Source organism: Haliaeetus leucocephalus, unplaced genomic scaffold (genome assembly GCF_000737465.1).
Source record: "Haliaeetus leucocephalus isolate CR32 unplaced genomic scaffold, Haliaeetus_leucocephalus-4.0 Scaffold555, whole genome shotgun sequence".
Classification (NCBI taxonomy): domain Eukaryota; kingdom Metazoa; phylum Chordata; class Aves; order Accipitriformes; family Accipitridae; genus Haliaeetus; species Haliaeetus leucocephalus.
This window is the reverse complement of record NW_010972991.1, coordinates 17,730,629-17,752,926: the sequence shown is the minus strand read 5'-3', so window position 1 is coordinate 17,752,926 and position 22,298 is coordinate 17,730,629. Positions and strand designations below refer to the sequence as shown.

Sequence of the window (22,298 nt, the reverse complement as noted above, 5' to 3'; positions counted from 1 at the left end):
GACACCACTGCAATAATAAATAAGAGAAATCTTATTGACCTACAGGCAATCTAAACTGATCTATGTCATTATGCTGAAACAGTGAAACTCCTTATGACAACAGCTTCAAGAGGAAGTAGGCTAAAGTCCTCTTTCTGTTCCTGTAAGGAAGATTGTATTCCTTGAAATCTAGTGTACAGGAGCTAAATTCATTCTTTAGAATCAGCCTTTGAAAAGGAAGTCGTTAAATGTTTATAGATATATTGAAAGGCACAGCTGTCCTTTTTTCAGTAACAGAGGTATATACAGAACAAACTCCTCTTTTAGTCAGACGTTTATCACGTCCTTATTTCAAAGAGTAGCAGTCATTACACAGTGAAGTTCAAACAGTGCTTTGGATTTCTTTGGGTTTAAAAAGTGACATACATTAATTTGGAACACACACAGGATTTTTTAAACCTTTTCAATGCACAGTTCCGAAACTGCTTATGTACACAGCATAAGCAAAGCACAGCAAAGTAGGAAAGGCTACTTAAGGCTCAAGCCTGGTTTTCTTGGTTGTATTTTGTACCCCCTCATAGGTAATCTTAAAACTCAAGGGCCCTCTAGACCATATGTTCAATACCTGAAATCTTAGATAAGAGGGGGAGAGAGAGACACACAGACAGAACTTCAATTCAGTAACAATACTGAAAATAAACCAGGCAAATCTAAAGAAACCATGCTTTAAAACCTCATTTATACCAACAGCATGGTTGCCACTTCTCAGGGAGGGAACCTCCCCACTTCTGAAACGCTCATTATCAATGCACAAGAAAGAAATAAACTCAGTAAAATGGGGTAGCATCATTAGCACTGCACTAATGTAATAATAAACCAAAACATATTTACTACATATATTTATTTGTGGCATTCACCCATACTGAGAATAGTTACAAATTATGCAGATAATACATATTGAAAGACAATGTGATTATTCAAGATACAGAGTATTATTAACAGAAAGGTACTTATTTAGAGAAGTAAATGTAATTTAGGTATACTATAAGTTTATATTTCTCTGTTCATGAACAGATGTACAATAATTGAAATATTCAGGAGTATGCTGGGTTTGGGTTTTTTGGGTTTTGTTTGTTTTTTTTTTAAGAGACTTTCCTTTCTGTGGCATTGCAGCTGCTAGAAAAGTATAGTTTCATTAACCTCTAACTTAAGAAATGAGATCAAGAATTATTCAGATGCAATTAGAATGGGGCCCAGTTCAGCAAAGCCCATGTCACACATCAAAACAAAGACAACAATCCTCTTCACTCAAACCCATAAACAAGAAAGAAAAATACACATGGTAGCGGAACAGAGAGATATAGGTTACTTTTATCAATACTTATTGTAATTTTTAATTTTAGAAATGTTTGATGTTATTTAGCAACAATTTAGGAGTGGCTAAGTAAAAAAAAAAATTGATTCATTAGGTTTGCAGAATTCCTTTTGTTTGGGATTTTCAAGGCAATGGCAACAAAGAGAGTTAGATGTCTAATCAGCATGGGACGAGAGAATCTGCTTTCTTTGAAAACCTCCTACTATGTAGTACCTTTCTAGCCTTCATAAAAGAGTATCTAACTGATTCATGTCCCTAGGTTATTTACAAAGGATTTCACAGCTAAGTACAGAATGGGTCAAGATTTCATTTCATACAATGTTCCTAAATATTAACATTTAAATACTTTCATTCAGCATACTCAGAAAATAATTCATAAGCCTGAGAGTGCTGTCCAAAAACAACTGAAATGGAAAACAATTCTAGAAAGCAATTCTATTCAATCAAGTCCTCTCCACAAACATGAAAACAATACAATTATATGGTTCAGTCTGGCCCTTGTGGGAAGAAGAAAAAAGTTACCTTTCATGACATATTTCACAAAGACAATGACCTTACAGAATTATTATATACAGAGCAGAACACCTAAATCACTTTTTAACCACCCTTACAAAGAAAGGTTTGCTTAGTAACATTTCAACAAAAAGGCAAAATTTTCAGCCTAAGGCTGAAACAACTTTACTTCCAAAGCACAACAAATAGCTTTGTTCTACAAAATTTACTTCAGGCAGGTATTAACAACATTGAATTCATCTGGGGAAGAAACACTACATTAACCTAATAAAGGAGTGATCTATACATTAAAGACATAGTAAAACTTGAACTATTTCTCATTCTTTTTATAAGCTAGCAGATATGAAACTATGGGAATGCATTAAAAGAACTATGAAGTTGTAGCTTATTACTGTCTATACATCAGAACGCATTATTATATTATTCAGATTTCTTGAGGAGGACTTTTAAAAGAACATTTTTCTTTCAACTGAAGCACACACAAAAAAATCCAACAGTAGATTTACCTCTCTTCATAGGGAAAATAAGTCAAATTTGGTTCTGTACTAGGATATATTTTTCACGCCCAGGAATTTAATATTCATTATGAAAGGCCTTTTCTAATCATAACATTTTATCAACAGAGAGGATTATCTTCACATCTTGCTTGCAAGTCAAGATAAGTCAGAGGTAGCTTAGGAATGCTTTAGAATTTAGTGTTTTACTTGAAATGAATTAATCCCTCTTTCAAAGGGGTTAATAATAAGTACAAAAGGCAAACAGTATATACAGCTGCCACTGCCTGCACCAAGAGAATAATTCCAAGAAGCTCAAAATAAGATTAGAACAGGGAAGAGCACGGTGCACTTCTTTGCATTTGCTTCAGTGCACCAGTTCAGGCTGGTTTTCTACGAAAGGAAGCACCCCACTAACATAGTATGCTATTCCAAGAGACAGAAGAGCAATGACAATGATCAGGAGCAGCACCCTCCAGAAGCCCAGGTCTTCCACAAACTCTTGCCATGTCGTGCGGAAACTGGAAAGAACTCCTTCACCTTGCTGTAGGTTTGGATTAAGGAGGGAATGGCTTTCCATCGCACTACGAAGGATTAAAGTTAAAAATACATCAGAGCAAAAGAATGCACCTTTAAGTACAACAGTAATCCTACTAAGAGCAACCGAAACATTCTAAATTAAAAACTAAACCCACCTGCAGATTTATAGCTTTGCCCCCGCTAAATCAAGACAAAGCAGATCAGGAAAAGACTCCTAACTCTAAACTTAAGTTAGTTGAAAGGATGTTTTATTAACCTGTTTAAAGAGAATGATATTTATACCTGTACAACTGCACTGAGTTTGCAGGCTTGCCACCTAGAAGCCATCAAGCCAGTCCACATAATTCCTACTAAATATAGCTCAGTAAAATTTAATGAAGCACAAACTAAAACCTCAAGGGGCACAGCTCTTGTTAATAAAACAACAAATTGTGATTTAAAAATAAACTGGTGAATAAAATGGAAACTTTAACCAATATAGTTTAGATTCTGAACTCTGTAGTGATCTTTACTACTCTCCTGCGTGTCTTTGTTACAGAGGCCTCTTCTCTAGCATAAAAATATCACAGGAACAATAAATTTGGGTAACAAGAAGTTCAGAAACTTTCTGATCTTCAAGACAAGTTGGCACTGCTGTGCTTTCTGCCATATGGCATTCAGCAGCTGCTTTGATGTTTTAACCTTCCACCACCAATCCATCAGGCCCCCTTAAATTGTCAGACTATAAATTAGGGACTGGAACTCTCACTTCTAAACAAGAAACAAATATAAAATTAGAATGATGAAGTCATTTTGACAATTAATCGCCTTTAGAAAAAATGTAAGTTGTTTCAAATGCTGCATGGATTCTTGTATCATTCTCCCAATTTTGCTGGTTTCACAATTGGTTTATAACAGGAAACTTTCTCTGTTGCTGTATGTAAAACCTCATGAAGAATAGGGAAACTTTCTCATCACTTGATTTCACTTATGTAAAATTTTAGCCATTTGCACAGTCCTACTATGTCTCACTTGAATGAGATTACATATAGAGGTGTTTACAGGATCAGGCTCTGACAAGTACAGAAAGGAAATGGTGAAACCAACTACGTACACAATGATGTCAATAGCAGAAGATAAGCAGAGGAAAACCAATTTTTTTTCCTCCCTTCTAATTGCTTTCTGTTACCATATTCCTAGATATCTCTTATAGCAATAATAAAAGAAAACATTTCAGGGAAAAAGTCATTTCCAAGTCAAAACTAATTGTAGAAATGCTATTGTTCTTGGTCACAATAATAAATTGACAAATGATTGTTATCAGGAAAAGATCTCACTTATGAATCTCTCTTCTAAGATTACACCACGGAAAAACTTCACACTATTCATATGGTATTTTTTCTCAGGAAGTACAGCCACTGAAGAATAATTAGCCTAAACTCCCATAGCCTGCTGAAGTATTGCAGCGTCACATGCAGAAGATTTCAGAATTTGTCTATTAAACAGCTTGTCTTTTTTGTTTTTTAAATATTTACCTTGCTGTAAAGCTATTTTGTTTGCCCATAGCTGCAGGATTTAGTGATCTTCCTTGCTTGTTATGATTTCCCAAGCAAAACAAAGTGTTAAACAAAAGACAGCTATTGGTGTAGAACAGAACTACTCACTCATTAAGTACTAACTAGTTAATACATAACCCCAGAGAGGTTAAATAAAGGTGCAATGCAATTTAAGTGAAAAGATCACATGCTTGCTCATTAAGTAGAAGAGGGTACATAGAAAACACTTTTGCTATTTTACATATATAAGCATTCTTTTGCTTAAGAAATAGTAATGCAGCAATGCATCCTACAGAAGAGTTTGAGCCACATAGCCTAGACAGATGTTCTCTTCTGTTTCCAGCACAACGTGGAAGTTCACATTTGGATGCACTTGTGGGCACCGTCACAGGTCATGCTGGGCTGCGTAGATGGACAGATTGATTGTGCTGAAAGACGGACAGAGCAAGCTCTGCCTCCTGACAGCACAGTGCCACTCCTCACTGGGAGGAGTGTAAAGGAAGAGAAAATAAATTTGACTTGGGAATCTAGCTTTGGCCTCTGCTACCAGGGCAGAAGCAACCGTACATAATAAGGAGCAGAAAACTTAAGTCAGAGACTGTTTTTAGAAAGAGCAACCATTATTTCTCCATAGGTTCATACATAATGTAGCAGAGTTGGGGGGGGAGAGGACAGAAGACATTCATCTAAGTGTCTCTAAAATGTGAAAATAATACTAAGAGGGAGGAATGAAACTGTGGAGGTCTGAAAAGCCAACTGTTACAAAGACATTATTTATTTACAAAGCAAACAGCACACAAACTCGCTCGCTTTTGCTGCTCTAGGCATCTGTTATTTGTTATTTTAAAAATAATGTATTTCAGACATTTTAAACACGTTCACAAACAAGCTGGGTAGTACACTGTTTATGTCTCTGTGCCTCTCCCCAAGGAGAGTTGCTGACTTCCTTGCCAAAGCAAACAATATAACATTTATGAAGGTCAAATAACAGAAAGGAAGCTATGTTCATTAAAGGGACACTATCAAATAAAAAATTGGAATTTAAATGGGGCTGAGCTGTTGGTCCATATGTTTAAACAAAACCAACATAAATGCATTTCTGTGTGACAAGCAACTTTCAATAAAATTTAGTTAAATCAGAAAGGTAATATGCACAAATTCTAATAATTTATACCCATGTAATTTTGAGAATAATATTAAATTTTCTCTTTCAGGGCTTAAAACAGTCCCTCTGGTGAGTGGGGTCACCTGATGTATAAGAAAGAACTTCCAATCTGCTCATTGGGAGTATTTTGCATGATTTCTGTAATTTTGTTGGTTCCACCTTTTCTGTTTACTCAACTTAGATAACAATACCTTCTACAGAGTTAAATTTTCATTTATAGTGAAGCCTGTGTACCTTTTCACCAAACTGAACAACAATTATGTGACGAAACTCCCTGTCTTTTGTGATATAATGTTCCAGCAGTCACAGCTCATGATCATTATTAGACAATATAAAGAATTACAAATTTGAATAAATTCTGTATAAGAAAGAACAAGTATTTCAAACAACATTGATATCCTGTTTCCAATATGAATTAAAAAAAACCAAAACAAACAAACTCAGTCCCATGTTCTGTCATGTTTACTGGCAATTCAATGGTTTTTGCAAGAGAATTAGCCTCCATTTAAACTTGCAAGAATTCTTGCCTCATCTAAATCCTACAAGAAGGCTGCCTTGGAAGCTCATTGTAAAAAACAACTCCCAATTTCCAATCAAAAAAGTATTTGTGGTTTATCTGTATCCTTTGGCTCTTGTGCTATCATCAGCTTTTGTCTTAAATAGTTATTTCATGTTGTCCAAAACCAGTAATTCTTGTCAGCAACCACACACCTCTCAGCCTTCACTCTGCCAGGTTAAAATGAGCTCTAGTTGCCTCCTTTCACAAGGAGATGCTCTGTTCCCTCCAGTGCTGAAGTAATGCCTCTCCACGCTTCTTAAAAGATAAATTAAACTTTTTTGAATGGAGCTAAAAGAGCATTAAAAAACGTACTACACAGCAGAAGTTACCATTGCTTTTTAAAATGGCACTGACAGTTTTCTTTATTGAGTGGAAATATCTAGTTTTGTGCATTCTAGAACTTCATTGCCTCTTTCAGGGTAGCGTCAACTGCCGAACTGACTAATACATCAAGCCTTTTCTGCTATATCCTCATTTTCCACTGAGGAACTTCCATTTTACAGCATACAGCTTTAGGTAAATGAAGCTGCATATTGTGCTACTGAATCACAATTTATTCCTACTAATTTCCTCTCCCTTGTCATCCCAGATTTTTGTCTATGCCACCCCAATTTTCCTCTGGGTTGCCTATATCTCACTTCTTAGTATCACTAACATGCTACTACTTTCTATGCCAGTACCATTTATGAAAATTATAAGTAAGCACAGTCCCAGGACCAGACCTTTAGGAATGCATTAGTAACTTCCCTCTAATCCAATACTTTCCCTGAAATTGTCAGCAATTTTCCTGAAATCTTCAGTTCTCCTTCAACTATCTTTTTAGCCGCCACAAAATTCTTACTTTATTCTCCATCTTTTCTAGGACTACTACTGATAGAAATTTCATACATGGCACCGTATCACATCCTTTATTCAAGTTCAGATAGATGAAAAGTCTGCTATCCCTTCTTTGCATAGACAATCCATCCTATTGAAAGGATGCTACATTAGCCTGTGATACTGGCATTTTGCATTTCACCCCATTTTCCCTTTGGCTTTGTGATAAGTGGTAGAACATTTATTTTTGAGAATCTGTAATGGAAAATGAGTAATTATTTTTAAAAATTTCCACCATGAAATGAAAATCTCAATAGAGAAAGTTCTTTTTTTCTTACATTTGATCTGTTTAAGGAGATTTTACCAACATTTAAAATTTTATTTTGATTTGGTCTGGTAATACCAGGCCAAATGTGATATTATCAGTTTTGAGGAACAATCAAGTCACTCACAGAAATCTAAAAGCCATAAACATTATTCCTCCTAGTAATTATTTTTGTTTTGTAAATACCTTTCACTTTCAGCAGTTTGCATCGTTTCCAGCTTTGAGTGAGCTCCTCTGTTAAATCCTTTCACCTCTTGCTCCTCTAAAGATTCCAGAAGTCTAATCACATCTTTATTCACACCCCTTCGTTTTGCAAGAACAAGTGGTGTTGCACCTTGGTGATTGCTAAAATAACCCCACAAAAGGACATGAGAAGAAAGGAAACTTTTAATACAGACATTTTGTAACAAGACAACTCAGCATAACACATTACATTTTAGTAAGTCCTCAGAACCATTTTCTGTCATATCAGACAGTAAGAAATTCCTATCAATACAAGTTATGGCATAACTGACTATAGAAGAAAATCAGTATACTTAGGTTTGAAATTGCACAACTCTTTTTCCTTTAAATAAAAATCAAAATTCCTAGTACTAATCTAGTACTGGGTGCTATAACAAAAAAACCCCAGTAGATTTATGGCAATGTTCACAATTAAGCTTAATTTCAAGAAGGAATTGTGCAATCTGGTTCCTCATAGTTCCTTTTTCCATGTGGGTATTAGGACGTGAGGCAAAAATGAAATAAAATACAGATGGTCCCTCTGCTACTATTAAAATAATACTGAATAGGACCAGAGCTGCCTTCAATACTAGGAATTTGCACCAGAGTTGTTTGAAATAAGAAAAAAAAAACAAAACACCCACAACCCATAGAGAATCTGGTCTGCCAGTAACTAGTTTTGCTGAGTTGAAAACTTTAATGAGGGACAGGTGAAAAAGGGGCAGATTTAAAAACTCAAAGGTTTTGAAGTTACTACCAGTTTTTGCATGCGTTGTGATTATGCAAAGTTCCACAAACAAAATAATTCAGTTACTGCAGTGAAACAGCTAGTTACTTTGCAGCTTGAGAGCTTGCATCTGAGCACTGGCATCTGACAGCTGCTAGAAGCCAGAAGGAAAGAATATACAATATTTAAAAGAAGGACTGAGTCACAGACTTTGAGGGAGGGGGAGAACACTGAAAGGGAAGCATTGTTACCAAAGGAGTACGGGAATGAACTGACACACACACATACTGTATTTTCTTTGTCTTCTACAGTACAACAATTAAACCAATAGAACTGTGGTGGAGAAAATTCTTTTAAAGTAGTCAGTGTGATTTTTTTCTTTGGTGTCAACCACCCACACCTGGCTGTCTGGCCAAACCAGGATAGCAATGTCATCAGTGAGGCAGAATTAGACACAGCAGCCCACACCAGCAGCTGCTATTTTTATTTGCTTTGCTTGTTGCACAGACTAGCAGAAGTGGCCTCTTATTGTTTTCCTGCCTTTTATTTTGTGTTTTTATTAAGTGATATCTTAAAATAGTGGAATTCCACCAAATTTCAGCAACAGCAGATTCATATGCAAGGCTCTGGTGACAGCAGACTAATATATTTTATAATATGTGCTGCAAAAAACCAACAGTGACTTACCAAATATCAATTTTAAGTCCATTAGAAACTAGGAACTGGATGGTATCCACATGCCCACACAGATGAAGGGCCGTGTTACCTTGGTAATCAGTGGCTAGTAAGTCAGCACCAAACTTATGCAAGAGTTGACAGATGTCTACATTTCCTCTGGCTGCAGCAAGGTGAAGGCCTGTTCGGCCTCGGCTGTCACGAATATTTGGGTCGAAACCGCTCTCTAACAGTCGTTTGGAATAGTTAAAATCTCCATCAATGCAAGCCTGCAGCAATGGCACATTTGTCTGGGAAGAGTCGTTTACAAAAACGTAGGACATTGTTCTGATTCTCTCTGGAGTAGGTGACTAACCTGCAAGCAAAAGTTGGAAGAAATTATGGTGAAACCAGGCAAATAAATACAATGCAAATATTTGGTAGACTGCTCAGGTTTCCAAACAAGAATGCAAACTAGCTTATAAACCACCTCTGAAATCTTCCTGTTGTATATATTAACTTCGTGTGCTGCATTCCCTCCTGGTAATATGGAAAGAGCTCCTTTTAGTCTTACTCACACTTCTGGAAACAGCAGCAAAGCTTTGTTATTACAGAAAACTGATTAAGATCAATGCCACAAATGCAAGACAGGTGATTAGCTTTCACCTAGTAAGAGATCACACAGTACTATTGATATTAAAGGCCAAAACACTGTAGATCAGAACTGAAAGGGAGAACAACCACCATTCATAAACCAGGAAACCATAAACAATTCAGTTAACAGATACAGTGACGCTAACTGCAACTCTTACTAGCTATAAGCAAAGCTACTCCAGTGGGATTTCCACCATCTGAATTTGAATTTTGATGCACAAAGTACAGTCAGTTGCTGAAAATGCTTCATCACTATAAATACTAATTCTTCATTCTGCAGGAAATATATTTTTCAATACTCTTTGCACAACATTATAGTGCCACAGATACACAAACTACTGAACAAACAAGAATAGCAATACAGACCATAGAAAACTGAGTGTATTACATGAAATTGCCCACCTGAAAGTGAAAACTGGAAGCGGATACAAGGAGGACAATGGTAAAATCAAGTATGGAGCTATTGTGGGTTCAACTAGAACCCCAATATGGAGAAGCACAAATGTAGTTTCTCTGGCTTAATATTAAATAAAGGATTAAGTCCTTTTCTGTATCAGAATCTAAAAGAGGAAGAGAAATGTTGTTTCACCATGGATTTCTTGATACAGAATATTTCATGAACTATGATTTAAGTTTTGAAGAATATTTTCAGGATGAGTCAAATAATGAGGGTATGATGAAATTGTGCTTATGGGACACAGAAAAGATGAAAACAATAATGAAAAAAGAGAATGACTATGCAAGAGGATGGCAAAATGTGCAAGATGCAATGGTAAGAAGAAATGAAAACATCTAGAAGATTGGACAGCAAAGATCTGCACTCCCTCAGAGAAGAGGTGAAAAAAAAAAAGAATCATATAAATCATATAAACCAGTAAAAATCCTGAGAAGAAACCTCAATACAGACATGACACAGTTAAAGTGACAGGAAAGAAAACTGATTTTACTAGATAACCTTTGAATTGAAACTGAACTGAAACTTCACTTGAATATTTCACTTGCCCAGGGTTTGTACTTTGGGCTCACAATGTAGCAGTGTTCTGATTAACTATATGAACCTCCTGTTAAAAGTGCTATATGCAGATGTAAATTTTCTCATCTATATAAGGTATCCTTCCACACCAGTGCACTCATTCAGCCAGGAGAATGGAAACATGGCCAGTAGCCAAAGAATTCGATTTAAAACCTGTCCTTTTTTCAAGAGTTTATAATGTCTATATTTTATAGCTCTTCCCCCATGTTTTAGATCAAATTCAAGATCAAAGTACCTACAGAAGTAATTTCAAAATGTTTACACACTGGTCTGATTAACAGCTGTAGCATTTGGGGATGTTCAGGTTAATAAATCATATTTAAACTTCAGTAGGTTGTATTTCCTATCTGGACAAATTCTGCTATATGTATCAACACTGTCTAGTTTCCCAGTGCAGGAATGCACAACTCTTTTTTCTTTCTTGGATGCAGAGGAGAAAGAGATCGGAGTAACTTCCACGTCCTGGTATCTCTATAAGGAATGATTTTAAGCAGAATACATTCCCCTAGGCTGCAAGTATGTTTTTAAGCACGTGATGATATATCACTGGCTCAAGCATCCTTTTCCACAGTCATCCCCAATAGCAAAAGGTCAATTCACTGACGTACCATAAAACATTTCATGCAAGACTGGTGTCATTTAGGGTACTAACAGCCTTCTTATAATCCTACACAAAAAGAAAGGACAATGTACTCACTCGTGTTTCCAGTGATTATGTTACAAAACCCCTGGATGTTGCCAAGCTAAGATTCCCAGCTGACAGCAATTTCAATTTTCTTAACCATTTCCCACCCAAATCATAAATGATATGAGAATTCTTCTTCAACTCTGCTAGTCCAATCTTTGCTGAGAAAAATATTGGGCCCCGCTTCTGTATGATGTGATTGTGACCTTTACAGTCCACGTTAAATCTTCCCGAAACCGAGATCATAAATCATTTTAAAACCTCCAATTATCATACATAGTAACTGCATATCAACAGCACAAATCCCTACTTGTACTTGATAAAAAGATCACGGTTCACTTGTAAAATAATATTTGAGTGTTTAAAACTGTTTAATAAAACAAGGCCTAACATAAATCAACAACAGAATATTATACTGGAAGAGACATATGCTATTTGAGGAACGGCATGGCATGCTCTGTAAAATGTAAGCTAATGTTTATATTTTCATACCAGACATGTACATCTGATAAAGCCTAACAGAATTCCCCATCACTTCACATATAACTCTGATGAAACATTAGCTAATAATACTAGAAAAAAAAAAGTTACCGCCTTATCTTTTCAGGAAAGGAAGCACAAAGATTAGCAGTTATCAGAAAGTGTAACTGGAGGTAATTCCAATTCAGAATTTGTTATCACTAGAACCTTTTAGAATTGATCGCTGAAATGTAGAAGACTTAAGTGAAACTAGTATTTCACAGGAAGAAAGACCAACAAATCCTTCTTCCCAATGCTTGAAGATTGTGGACTAAGCAAATGCATTCACACACACACAAAAAATCTGGACCATCTGGTTTGATTTATCTTTGTGATTAAAAAGATTTTTTCTACAAACACAATTCTATTTCACATATGGCTACCTAACCTATGCCAGACACAAGCTGCATGCAAAGCTGAACTATACACCACCTCTAAAATGCCAGTCCCCAAATGATACGTTCTTCCCTCAAATTTAACCTAATTTAGCAAAATTTCCTGTCTAACAAAACTCGGAAAAAAACTACAATAGCCAACTTAATTAAGTGTTTTTGAATAAACAAACTGTGGTTACATTTCTGTTCACAGTATGTATCAAAAAGCTTATTGATGTAATGAATATCTAATGCAGTGGATTTAGCAACAAAATTCCAAAGCATTAGGCATTCTTTTTAAATCGCTTCTGAAAGGTGAATCAGATAACAACTCTGAACCTGCCTAAAAGCTGGTACGCCTACCATTAAGCACTAATGTCACAGGCACAAATTGGGACAAACAGACTTGCATTAGTAACAAGACACAAAAGTATTGCAAAATGAGCGTTCTGAATATCCCTATAAATTACTACTACTACTACTGGAGTTAAATATATTTAATTTGGTTCAGTAAATGACCACTTCTAAAAATGCATCACTATCTACTGAAAATGTATCTTTTAAATGATACTTCTGTTAAAAAAAAAAAAAGTTTTGCTGTTAATAACTTGGTACTTTGAGAGAAAATGAGTTTTGTGGAAAGTAAATTCAAAGATGTCCTCCCAAGTGAGAAGGATTCCCATTAGAAAGGCATAATATAAGAATACATTTCACTAAATTTATACAACACAGATATAGCCTGAGCACAATGTACTTTTATTAATAATTTTAGAAATTATGCTGTAAGCCACTTCTTCTATGACATATGTGGGCTAGTACAGGATAGGAAATCTAACTAAACTGTTCTGTTTTCAAAAGGATTGCTTATATTAAGTGAATCTGTAAGAATAATTTACTTCTATTTATTAAGTCATTTTTCTCCCACTGTACAATGGTAACTCAGTGTCACATGCTGATCTGTTGTACAACACATTCACACCTGCAGAAGCCAGGAGTGATCTTCAGTAATTCAAATCGTAGAGCTAGATGCAAGTCCTGTCACTTCTTAAACTAGTCCTAAATTTGCACTAATTGTGGACAGTTTTATTTTGCAGTAAATATATGCTATTGTCTCTGCCTTCTCAGTAAGTTCAACAGCTACCAAATAGCTCCAGAAAAAGAAAATGGCTAGATTGTGAGACAGAATCACTAACTGTACCTGCCTCTCCACTGCAAAAATATTAATGAACCTTACAACTTGTAATTAACCACCCAGTCACCGCTACATAGGTTATACCAGTTCTGCAAAATGACAATATTTCCACGAACATTCAGAAAAACTGAAGTAATTGTCCTTATTTTAAAACAACACATCAGGACAACAGAACTATATCAGAGCTCAGTACTTGGGACTTCTCAATATTAATACACACTTTGACATCTAGAACCTAAGCGTCAGTAAGACTACCACTAGAGAAACTGCCACCACCAAGAAACAGAAACGAAAACAAAACCAAGAAAAATTAACATCCCCAACCCTGTGCCAGCAAAACACACAATATGCATTACTTCTAAAATCTACATTTGCCAACTCCCCTCGTGGCGAACAGCTTCCTCTTTCTGTAATGGACTTTGAGAGTACTTCAGTGGCAGTGGCTTGCAGAGCTCTTCCTTTTCAGTCTTTAAATGAATGAAAAACATTCCAGTACTTTGCTTAAATGTAAGCCCATGATCTCTGAAGGCAAAGTTTCCTGGTCAAATGGGATCGTTCCCTTAAAAACACTATGTGAAGATAAGCTCTTTTTGGATATACAAGATAATTTTTTTTTAAAAGGTGTAATTTAATAATTAAAAAAACCAAATCAAAACCACATTACCTTGCTTGTGTATCCTCTGAACACTGATCAGATGTTGAAATGTAAATCCAACAATATCATTCTCTTCCCTTTCTAGGTAGGTTGAGGGTGAAATTCCTCAGTAAGTTTTTATGCACACCTGTATTTATGTGTAACTTATTAAGAAGTCATTTAACTGAATAAATGTTCTATTTAGTAAAAAATCATATGATCAACTGTCATTTCTGTTTAGGAAAGAACCCCATTATTTACACCAAGTTCCACTGAGAGCTCTGTATCTTCTATTAAAAACCTTCACCTATTCAGTCCAACCGGAACAGAGGTTTATTGCTCCACTAATATAGACCTGCTGCTAAAAGCAGCATCTCAGATTCATACAGCATGATGTCTGTCTTACACACAGCTGTATTTTTGCAGCATTTTCCCTTCCTAACTTCAGTTATTTTTTCAACAGTTCCTGGATTCAAGGTATCACAGCAGGTTCATAAGAGCCACCTCTCCTTTCATGACTCTAGACAGACACACAGGTAAGTGGTTATACAAGAACATTATTTATGCTATTTGTTTTCAGTAATTTGCATTGCCTTCTGCAGACATGAGACATACAGGTGTATTCTCTTGATGTCAGGACCATCCTGCAAGTAGAAACTTCAGTGCATTGCACATACATAGGGCTTTGCACATATAGGCTACAAAGTGCTTTATGAAAAAATTAGAATAACGATTGCTGCTCTTTTATGGATCAGCAGACAATGGCATTGGGAAACAGGTAGCTTTGCTCATCATTGTACAGTATGGCAACATTACAAGATAAAAAAGAAATAAGATCTCAAATGCCAATCCAGGGTTGCAGAATGCCTCCCCAGATCATATAGTACATGCGTTGTGTATTTATGTACACAAAATAAGGGAACAACTGGAAAGAGATCATTCTTTTAAAACACCTTTACTGACAACCAGATTCACAAACATTTTATCCTTGCTACACTTAACTGGTAATTCAGTTGCATTACATGTTTCAGTGCACTTAACTTCTATCAAATACACATCTAAGTATTTTTGAGCCTTGCTCATTTTTCACCTTCTGCAAAAGAACTATTTAAGAAGAAAGGCAATTTACAGATTTCATCAGGTCATCTGTTAACTCCCTATAACTGGCTCAGGTAAATCAGTAAATAACTGCAGCACTTCCCTGACTGTTGTGGTCAGTTTGAATACATCTGCTTTTAGAGAAAGTTATGGAAGCACTTATATTGGTCATAATTATCAACCTCTTCACAAACCTTTATTCAACTTCTTTGTTTCTGCTGGGAACATGTAGGGTGCTAATGTACGTTGGTCAAGAAAATACCAAAGGTCATCCCATATTGTTTTGTTGTGGGTTTATTTGTTTGTTTTTTAACAGACTAGAGAGAATTCTTCTGCTCCTAATGAAGTGTTTGTGTTTAAATTTGCTGCAGACCTTGACACAGTCTTCTGGAAAAGAAGGGCACAGTAACTGAGCAGCAAGGGATCTTCAGGAGGCGGCCGGCCGCAAGCTGCTGAGGCGGACACAGCACTCGTGTCTGGATGAAGATTGCCACCACGTGGACTGACAAATTCCTGTCCGACTCACGTAGATGATGGTGTGGTGGGTAACCCTGTGCTCACACAGACCACTTTTCCTACATTTTGTGGTGTTTCCTATTTTCCTGAGAAGGAAATGATGGAAGGCCTGAAAATGAGATTTTATAAAACTTGATAAAAAAGAATTCTGAAGTCCAAACTGCTATTCCCTTGTGGTATAAACAGCAATCTCGTTCAAGCTCTGATCCTGTATTAGTGAAATGAGGACTTCGGTATGTGGCTTTAGTTCTGAAGACAAAGGTATTTTCTTTAAAAAAGTAGGCATCTATGCCTGTTTCTTAAAAAAACCCCAAAAACTAAAACCAGAACACCACACACACCCTCACACACAAAAAGCCCCATCCTTACCTAGACAAACAATAAGTCTGAGATGACAAGTTTACTAGAATGGGAAAAACTTTATGTGTCCAGCAGGAATCATCAGACATCAGAGCTTAGTCAGCTTTATTCCAGCAATAAAGCAAACTAAGAACCAGGAACCTATCACTAAACTGCTTATTATCATGCAGTCCATATTTTCTTACTTTCTTACAATATATATGATAGCTTATACACTCTTAGTCATACATAGCCTTGATGACACTGCCTCAGTAATGTATACAACATCAAATCCAGTTTAATGGCTACTGAACAGAAGCAGGTCACTTTAAAAAGCAGACATTTCCTAAATTTGTAAGTCATTTATATATAACCATGTTTGACTTTACCTTTAAAATAATATATTGCTCTGCTTGTTCATTAGAGTTTATTATTTTATATCAACAAATAATACCAATTATAAGATAACTAATGCTGTCAGACACACGACTCTTACTACCACTGCCGGATACAAGTATTTCTGCTCAGAATTTTCATGTTCACACACAGTAAATCATTAAACCAGTTCATCAAAGCCAAATAGTTAACTGATACATTTACTTCTTTTAAATATTCTAAATCTCTGTCAATACGGCATGACTTTAAATACTTAATCATACCATGTTGGATCATGTTACATGACATGGTAAGATGAAACGGTACAACTATTAAGGTTGTATTTCTAATTAATATACATATATTGATGCTATTTTTCATCAATAGTTACTTCACCATGCTTAGGCTCAAAAAATTTCCCCATGTAGGCAAACCTGTAGTACTAGTCTCTGCCCAACACTGTGTCTTAAGGGACTGAAGGGGGTAAATCAGCAGTCTACAGGTTCCAAGGACAACTGGCAAGTCTAAGGAGAATCATGGAGGCCTGCCTTAAGCTCCTGATGTGCACGGAGGCTGCAATTGACCAAAAATGTAATGAAAGATGACTGGAAAGATGTGAAATAGATTTCAAACTGTAACTATTGAACCTGAGAATGAAGTAGCTCAACTAATGTTTACCAATTGCGTCAATGGATCCTGCTGAGCCTAGAAATAAAAGACATCACTCGTACAGGGAAAACGTCTGCCTTTAGATAACTTCCTAAATGCTAGTAACTTATCAGTAAAAGACCCAATTGTCAACATGAAAGCTGATGTCCCGGCAACGAACAGCAATACTCACGTTTCTTTAAAAAGGTTTGACAGGGAGTACTCAGTTCTATTTGAGAAATGATGAAGAGAAACCTTACAGAAGAAAGTCCATGTTGATTATTACTCTTGTGAATAAGAAGCTAACATAAAAGTAGCCATAGCAAATCACAGCAAAGGTCCATTGAAGTCTAGTATCTTTTTTTCAAATGGTGGCCAAAAGCAAAGGCCAGGGAAAAAAGTAGAATAGGGCAAGAATATATAATACTGCTTTTTCCATTAAAAAAAAAAAAAATCTCTCTCAGATGGATGGGGTTCCTATGTATTTAGCATCACACAGTGCCCCCCCCATGAATCTGCCCGTTCTGCTTTTCAACACATACACTTTTAATATCCACAATGTACTCTGGTAAGTTCTCCAACTCAATTACCTGTGAAGAACCACATCTTTTCATTTTGCTGAATCAGGGCCTTGTTAGCTTCACTTGTGGACCCCCAGCTCTCCTGCTGGAAGAATGGACAGTCAAGCCCTGCCCATTCTTTTCATACCACTCATGATTCTACAGGCCTTCATCATATCCTCCTCAGACATCCCTTTCCAGGATGAATTTCAGAGTACCAGCTTTCTTGACCATTCCCCATATGGAAGGCGGTCTGTGTCTTTGACCAGTCTTGTTTTGCTTCTCCAAATCTCACTCATTTTCACTATATGCTTTCTGAGCTGGGACACAGAGTAGGGGAACCACACAGGGTGTTTGAGGTGAACCATGGATTAACACAGTGGCATGGCAAGATTCTTTGGTTTGATCTTTACTTGTTTCCCAATAGTATTTACTCTCCGATTTACCTTTTTGACTGCTGCTGAGCACTGTGGTTACATTTTCATGGAACCATTCACCATAACTACAAAATACTGCTCATTACCGAGAGCCCAGTATTTCACATGGGAAGTCAGGATTCTTTTTACGCTACCTGAATGACTCTACCTACACCAAATTCACGTGCCATTACATTGTATTACCCAGTTACTCAGTCTTACAGGGTCCTTCTGCAGCTTTTCACAGTTGACCTTATCTTTACTACCCATGTCGTTGGCAAACACTATCACCTTGTTGCTCACTGCCTCTTCTAGGCTGCTCATGGAAATGCTAACACTTCAGCATCCAGAACCGAACCCTGCAGAACTAAAATTCTTCCACCAGAAAGACTGATCCTAAGTTCACAAAAACTGCTGTCCTGGATCGGATTGATCCAGCTCGCCCAGCACTCTGCTGTCAAGGGTGGCAATCAGAGATCCTTCTTTGAGAGAGCACATGAGCCTGGCTGCTTTCTGCAGCCCATTCCCCCAACACACCCCAGCAGCCACTACTGTTACATCAGGGACCTCCCTGGCTAGACCTTTTAGAAAACAGCCCCTCAACGGACCTCTTGTCCATGAGTTTTCCTAATCCCTTCCTGAACCTGCCCGCACTCTCTTCCCTCCACAGCTCCCCCCGTCACCCCCACTGAAGTCCTTCCCTATACCCATCTGAAACCGCCCTCCCACCAGCCCCAGCAAGAAGCCCCCACTCCAGTGCCGCAAGGCTGGACAAATAACTCCCACCTCATCCACCGCCTTCATTTTGTAAGTCTTGATCACGCCCCAGACATCTCCTCTCTAATGTGAACAATCCTGACTTTCCAATCTTTCCTCTTAAGGAAGCCGATCCCCTTGGCCCTTTCGGTTGCCCTTCACTAACCCGCTGTGTCCTTCTTCAGATGCAGAGACCAGAACCACACACACTACCCCAGATGTGGGTGCACCAAGGTGCTGGAGCAGCAAAATGGTGCCCTCTGTCGTCTTCTCAGCAGCCTCCCTGAGGACGCTCCCCATTCTCCTGGCTTTCTGGCTGCCACCGCACACTGAGCTGAGGTTTTCAGGGAACAGTCAATGGTGACACCAAGAGCTTTTTCTTGAGTGGTGGCTGCCAGTTGTGAGTTCAGCACCGTGCAAGCATGGTTTAGATTATTCTACCCAAGACATCATCTTACCTTTGTGTATGCTGAAGCTCATGTGCCATCTTTCTGCCCCCTTCCTTTTTTCTGGCAATTTATTTTTGACCTCTTTTTAATTTTTCAACTCAACTAATTCTGCATTTAAGAAATTTCTTTTATGCTATAAGCACCCAGTCTCCTCAAAAGTTTCTGGTAGGCTACTTTTTTTTATTGCTTCCTGAAAATCCAAGTAGACTCTATAAATCACATTACCTGCATCTACAATCCTACTCAGTAAACTTTAGTAAAAGCTGACAAGCCTTGAGATGCAGCAAACCTCTAAAAAGGTATCCAAACTCAGGCAGAAGCAGTCCCTAGCATACTAACACACACCAAGGACAGGCGTATGCTTCTCTGCACAAAAAACGTCAAGGTGAAGAAGACAGACAAGCATTCTATACCATCCACGGGAAACCCACACACCATAAGCGTTCCCCGAAATGTGCTGCTGCCCTTTTTCTGTCACCATCCATTATTGCTGGTCTGACACTGTAAGAGGTTTTGAGCATGCTGGAGACTATAACCCCATCAACAATCACTAAAAGATCTATGCCTTTATACTATAAAATTCAGCTGATGTAGCTAGATTACTTGGATGTGAGAAATTTGCTGAGTGACAAAACTGGTGTTTAAGCAGCTCTGTTCCATTTAGTCAATTGAAAATTTATCAATAGAGTAAAAGAAAGAAATGCCACTTGGAAAAGTGGTGTTGATACATGAACTAAAGCCAGAATCTAAGATATGGCTTCAATGAGGTATTGTGTGAGATAAAACTTTTTGCCACATATTTAGTAAGTATCGGCTTTAAATAGTAAAGCAAACCACAACAAAACTGAACATTTCAGTATTTGTGCTCTTGACTTAGGTGACAGCAGAATCTCAGTAAACACCGGCGACTGAAATTTGGTGGAACAGGCCCATGTACTCAGGACAGGCCCATCAGCCTGTCATCTACAGCAACAACATGCTATGAATGGTCTCTAAAGAAAGCTGAATGCATCAGGGATCATGTGTTTCACATAATGTGTATAAAAAAATGCCCTCTGAAATATTTTATGTGCTTATTAACTGACCCATATGGAAGTGGAGCATCCACAACTGAGATGATGTGGAGGGCAATCAGCTGACAGACTGATCAAAAGAGAAACAGCCCTCAGAATTCCAGCATACCCAAATCCCTAGAAGAGCCACTAGTAGTTCACTCCTTGGATGACAAGTTATCTCAGGTCCTGGCCTGCAGATGAGGACTTCAAGACCACATGTATTCAGAAATTAACTGCACAAGAATATGAGGTGGGATAGTACAGTCAACTTAAGGCACCACTTCAAATCCCTCACTCTTGCTAATAAGGCAATTCTAAATGAAGGATACCAAAACTTGCTGAGGGAAACCTATCACTGAGTGCAGATCAGAACTGATTTTTATAGTCTCCTCTTGCACAGGCAAACTAACGTTCCTCTCGTAAGAAGAGAGCAGATGCACACACTACACTTCAGCCTTTGGCTCATCTCAACTTACTCTCCAATACCTTCTCTTCAAATAAAAAAGAGAGCAATTTGCCAGGGTCATTTTCTGATTGTCACCAATCCTATCATACTGCAAACATTACTATTTTTCTTCTAAAAAACACATTTAACAAGTTCTTGTTAATAATCTGTTTTACAAACAAAAAAGAAAAACAGATTTCAAGTCTACATATAACACTAAGCTTAGTTCCCTGCTGCAGCAAAAAAAAGCATGACTTCCTAGATGGAATGTGACTGGTTTGTAAAAGTGTCGGGCTTTTGCTCCTCCTTAACCTTTTGGAAGGTTGCTCCTGAACATCAGTGCTCTCTGATGGTTAGAAATTTTCATATACTATTAATCTTAAAATCTATGTTAAATTATTTGTGTATCAACATCATTCTTTAGCTCAATTTATTCCCTTCGCAGTGTTTACCTTGATGGTTCAACAGAAAGCAAAAAAGGCCTTTACTCTGCAAAACTAAGAAAGCCAAATGCTTCTTTCAACACTCTTAATTTCCCTACCTGTCCTAGGCACATCTTCCTGCATCTGTTCCACTTTACCTTTTCACCTGAGAATGATTAACATTATACACTTTGTACAATGAGGAGAGTTTTCACTTTCTAGAGCTTTCTCCTTCTAGAGTTTTGTTCGTGGATAATAGCAACAACTTCTTCTGGATCATCGTAAGTCAGCATTCATTTTTTCTACAATTACATATCGTGCAACTACCAAACACATATTTTGGTTTTGTGTTGCTTTCAACTGGTAAGAATTTCTTCTGTAAACTGCATGCTTACAAGCTTGCAACCGCAAACCCTTGTCCTTTAAATTATTATTGTACTAGTCATACTCTAGTTCTCAGGATCACCCAATTCTTTCTGTGTAGGACTGTAACCCTCTTCTATATTGCTAATGCCTTCCAACTCTTGATCACTACCAAATTAAAACAGCAAAGTATTAACTGCTACATCAAAATCTTTGCTAAATATTTAATAAGATTGGTCTCAAGACAGAACTAATTTTATAATCTTTTATACTCAGATTTGGTGCCTCTTCTTTTCAATATTACCCACCATAGTTTGTCTCTAGTTACTTCCCCATCCTCTTTACCATTCGGGTGTTACCCCTATCTTTTCAGCACAACAACTTGCTTTGCAGCAGCTGATCAAAACTTTAGCGTTGTCTAGAAAAGAGAACTACTCCGTTTCCCTCAAAAACAGCAATTCCTTTACCAAAGGCCGTTTTGAGGACAGGTTAAAAAAAGTTTTTCTGGCAAAAATACGTACTGCCTTTTAGTTTCACTCATCTTCGTTGTTTTCTCCTAAAAAGTATGGTCTGGAGCAGCCGGCCACAGCGGCTGCAGACTTGTTAACGTCCTGTCGGGGGGCAGCCGCTTTCCTCTCGCCGTTTCCCTCCCTTCCCGTGATAAAGGCTGGCAGCGCACTCGCCGTTCTCCCCTCGAACGTCTCCCCACCGAAGCAGCATCGGCTGCGCTCCACTTCGTCGGGTCTCGGGCCGGGCGCTGCCCAGGCCCCGCGTCGCTTTCGTCGCCGCTTGCGGTGCCTGTCACCGCCGGGCCCTCCCCCGTGCCGCCCTGCCCCCGGCTCCCGACCGCGGTGCCCTCCG

General features: G+C 37.7%; 1 protein-coding gene across 2 annotated transcripts; it reads right to left on the bottom strand.

Moving 5' to 3' along the window:
• Window positions 1-910: 910 nt before the first annotated feature.
• ANKRD46 (ankyrin repeat domain 46) lies at window positions 911-18,609 on the bottom strand. Of its 2 annotated transcripts, none has more exons than XM_010577039.1 (4): window positions 11,200-11,229; window positions 8,938-9,280; window positions 7,488-7,646; window positions 911-2,945 (listed from the first exon to the last, which is right to left on the bottom strand). In XM_010577039.1, the coding sequence occupies exons 2-4, from the start codon at window positions 9,246-9,248 to the stop codon at window positions 2,729-2,731; spliced, it is 687 nt and encodes a 228-aa protein (XP_010575341.1). In that variant the 5' UTR covers window positions 9,249-9,280; window positions 11,200-11,229; the 3' UTR covers window positions 911-2,728. The 2 variants fall into 2 exon arrangements, with proteins under 2 accessions (XP_010575341.1, XP_010575340.1); XM_010577038.1 differs by lacking the exon at window positions 11,200-11,229 and adding an exon at window positions 17,562-18,609 and having other exon boundaries at window positions 912-2,945.
• Window positions 18,610-22,298: the final 3,689 nt, after the last annotated feature.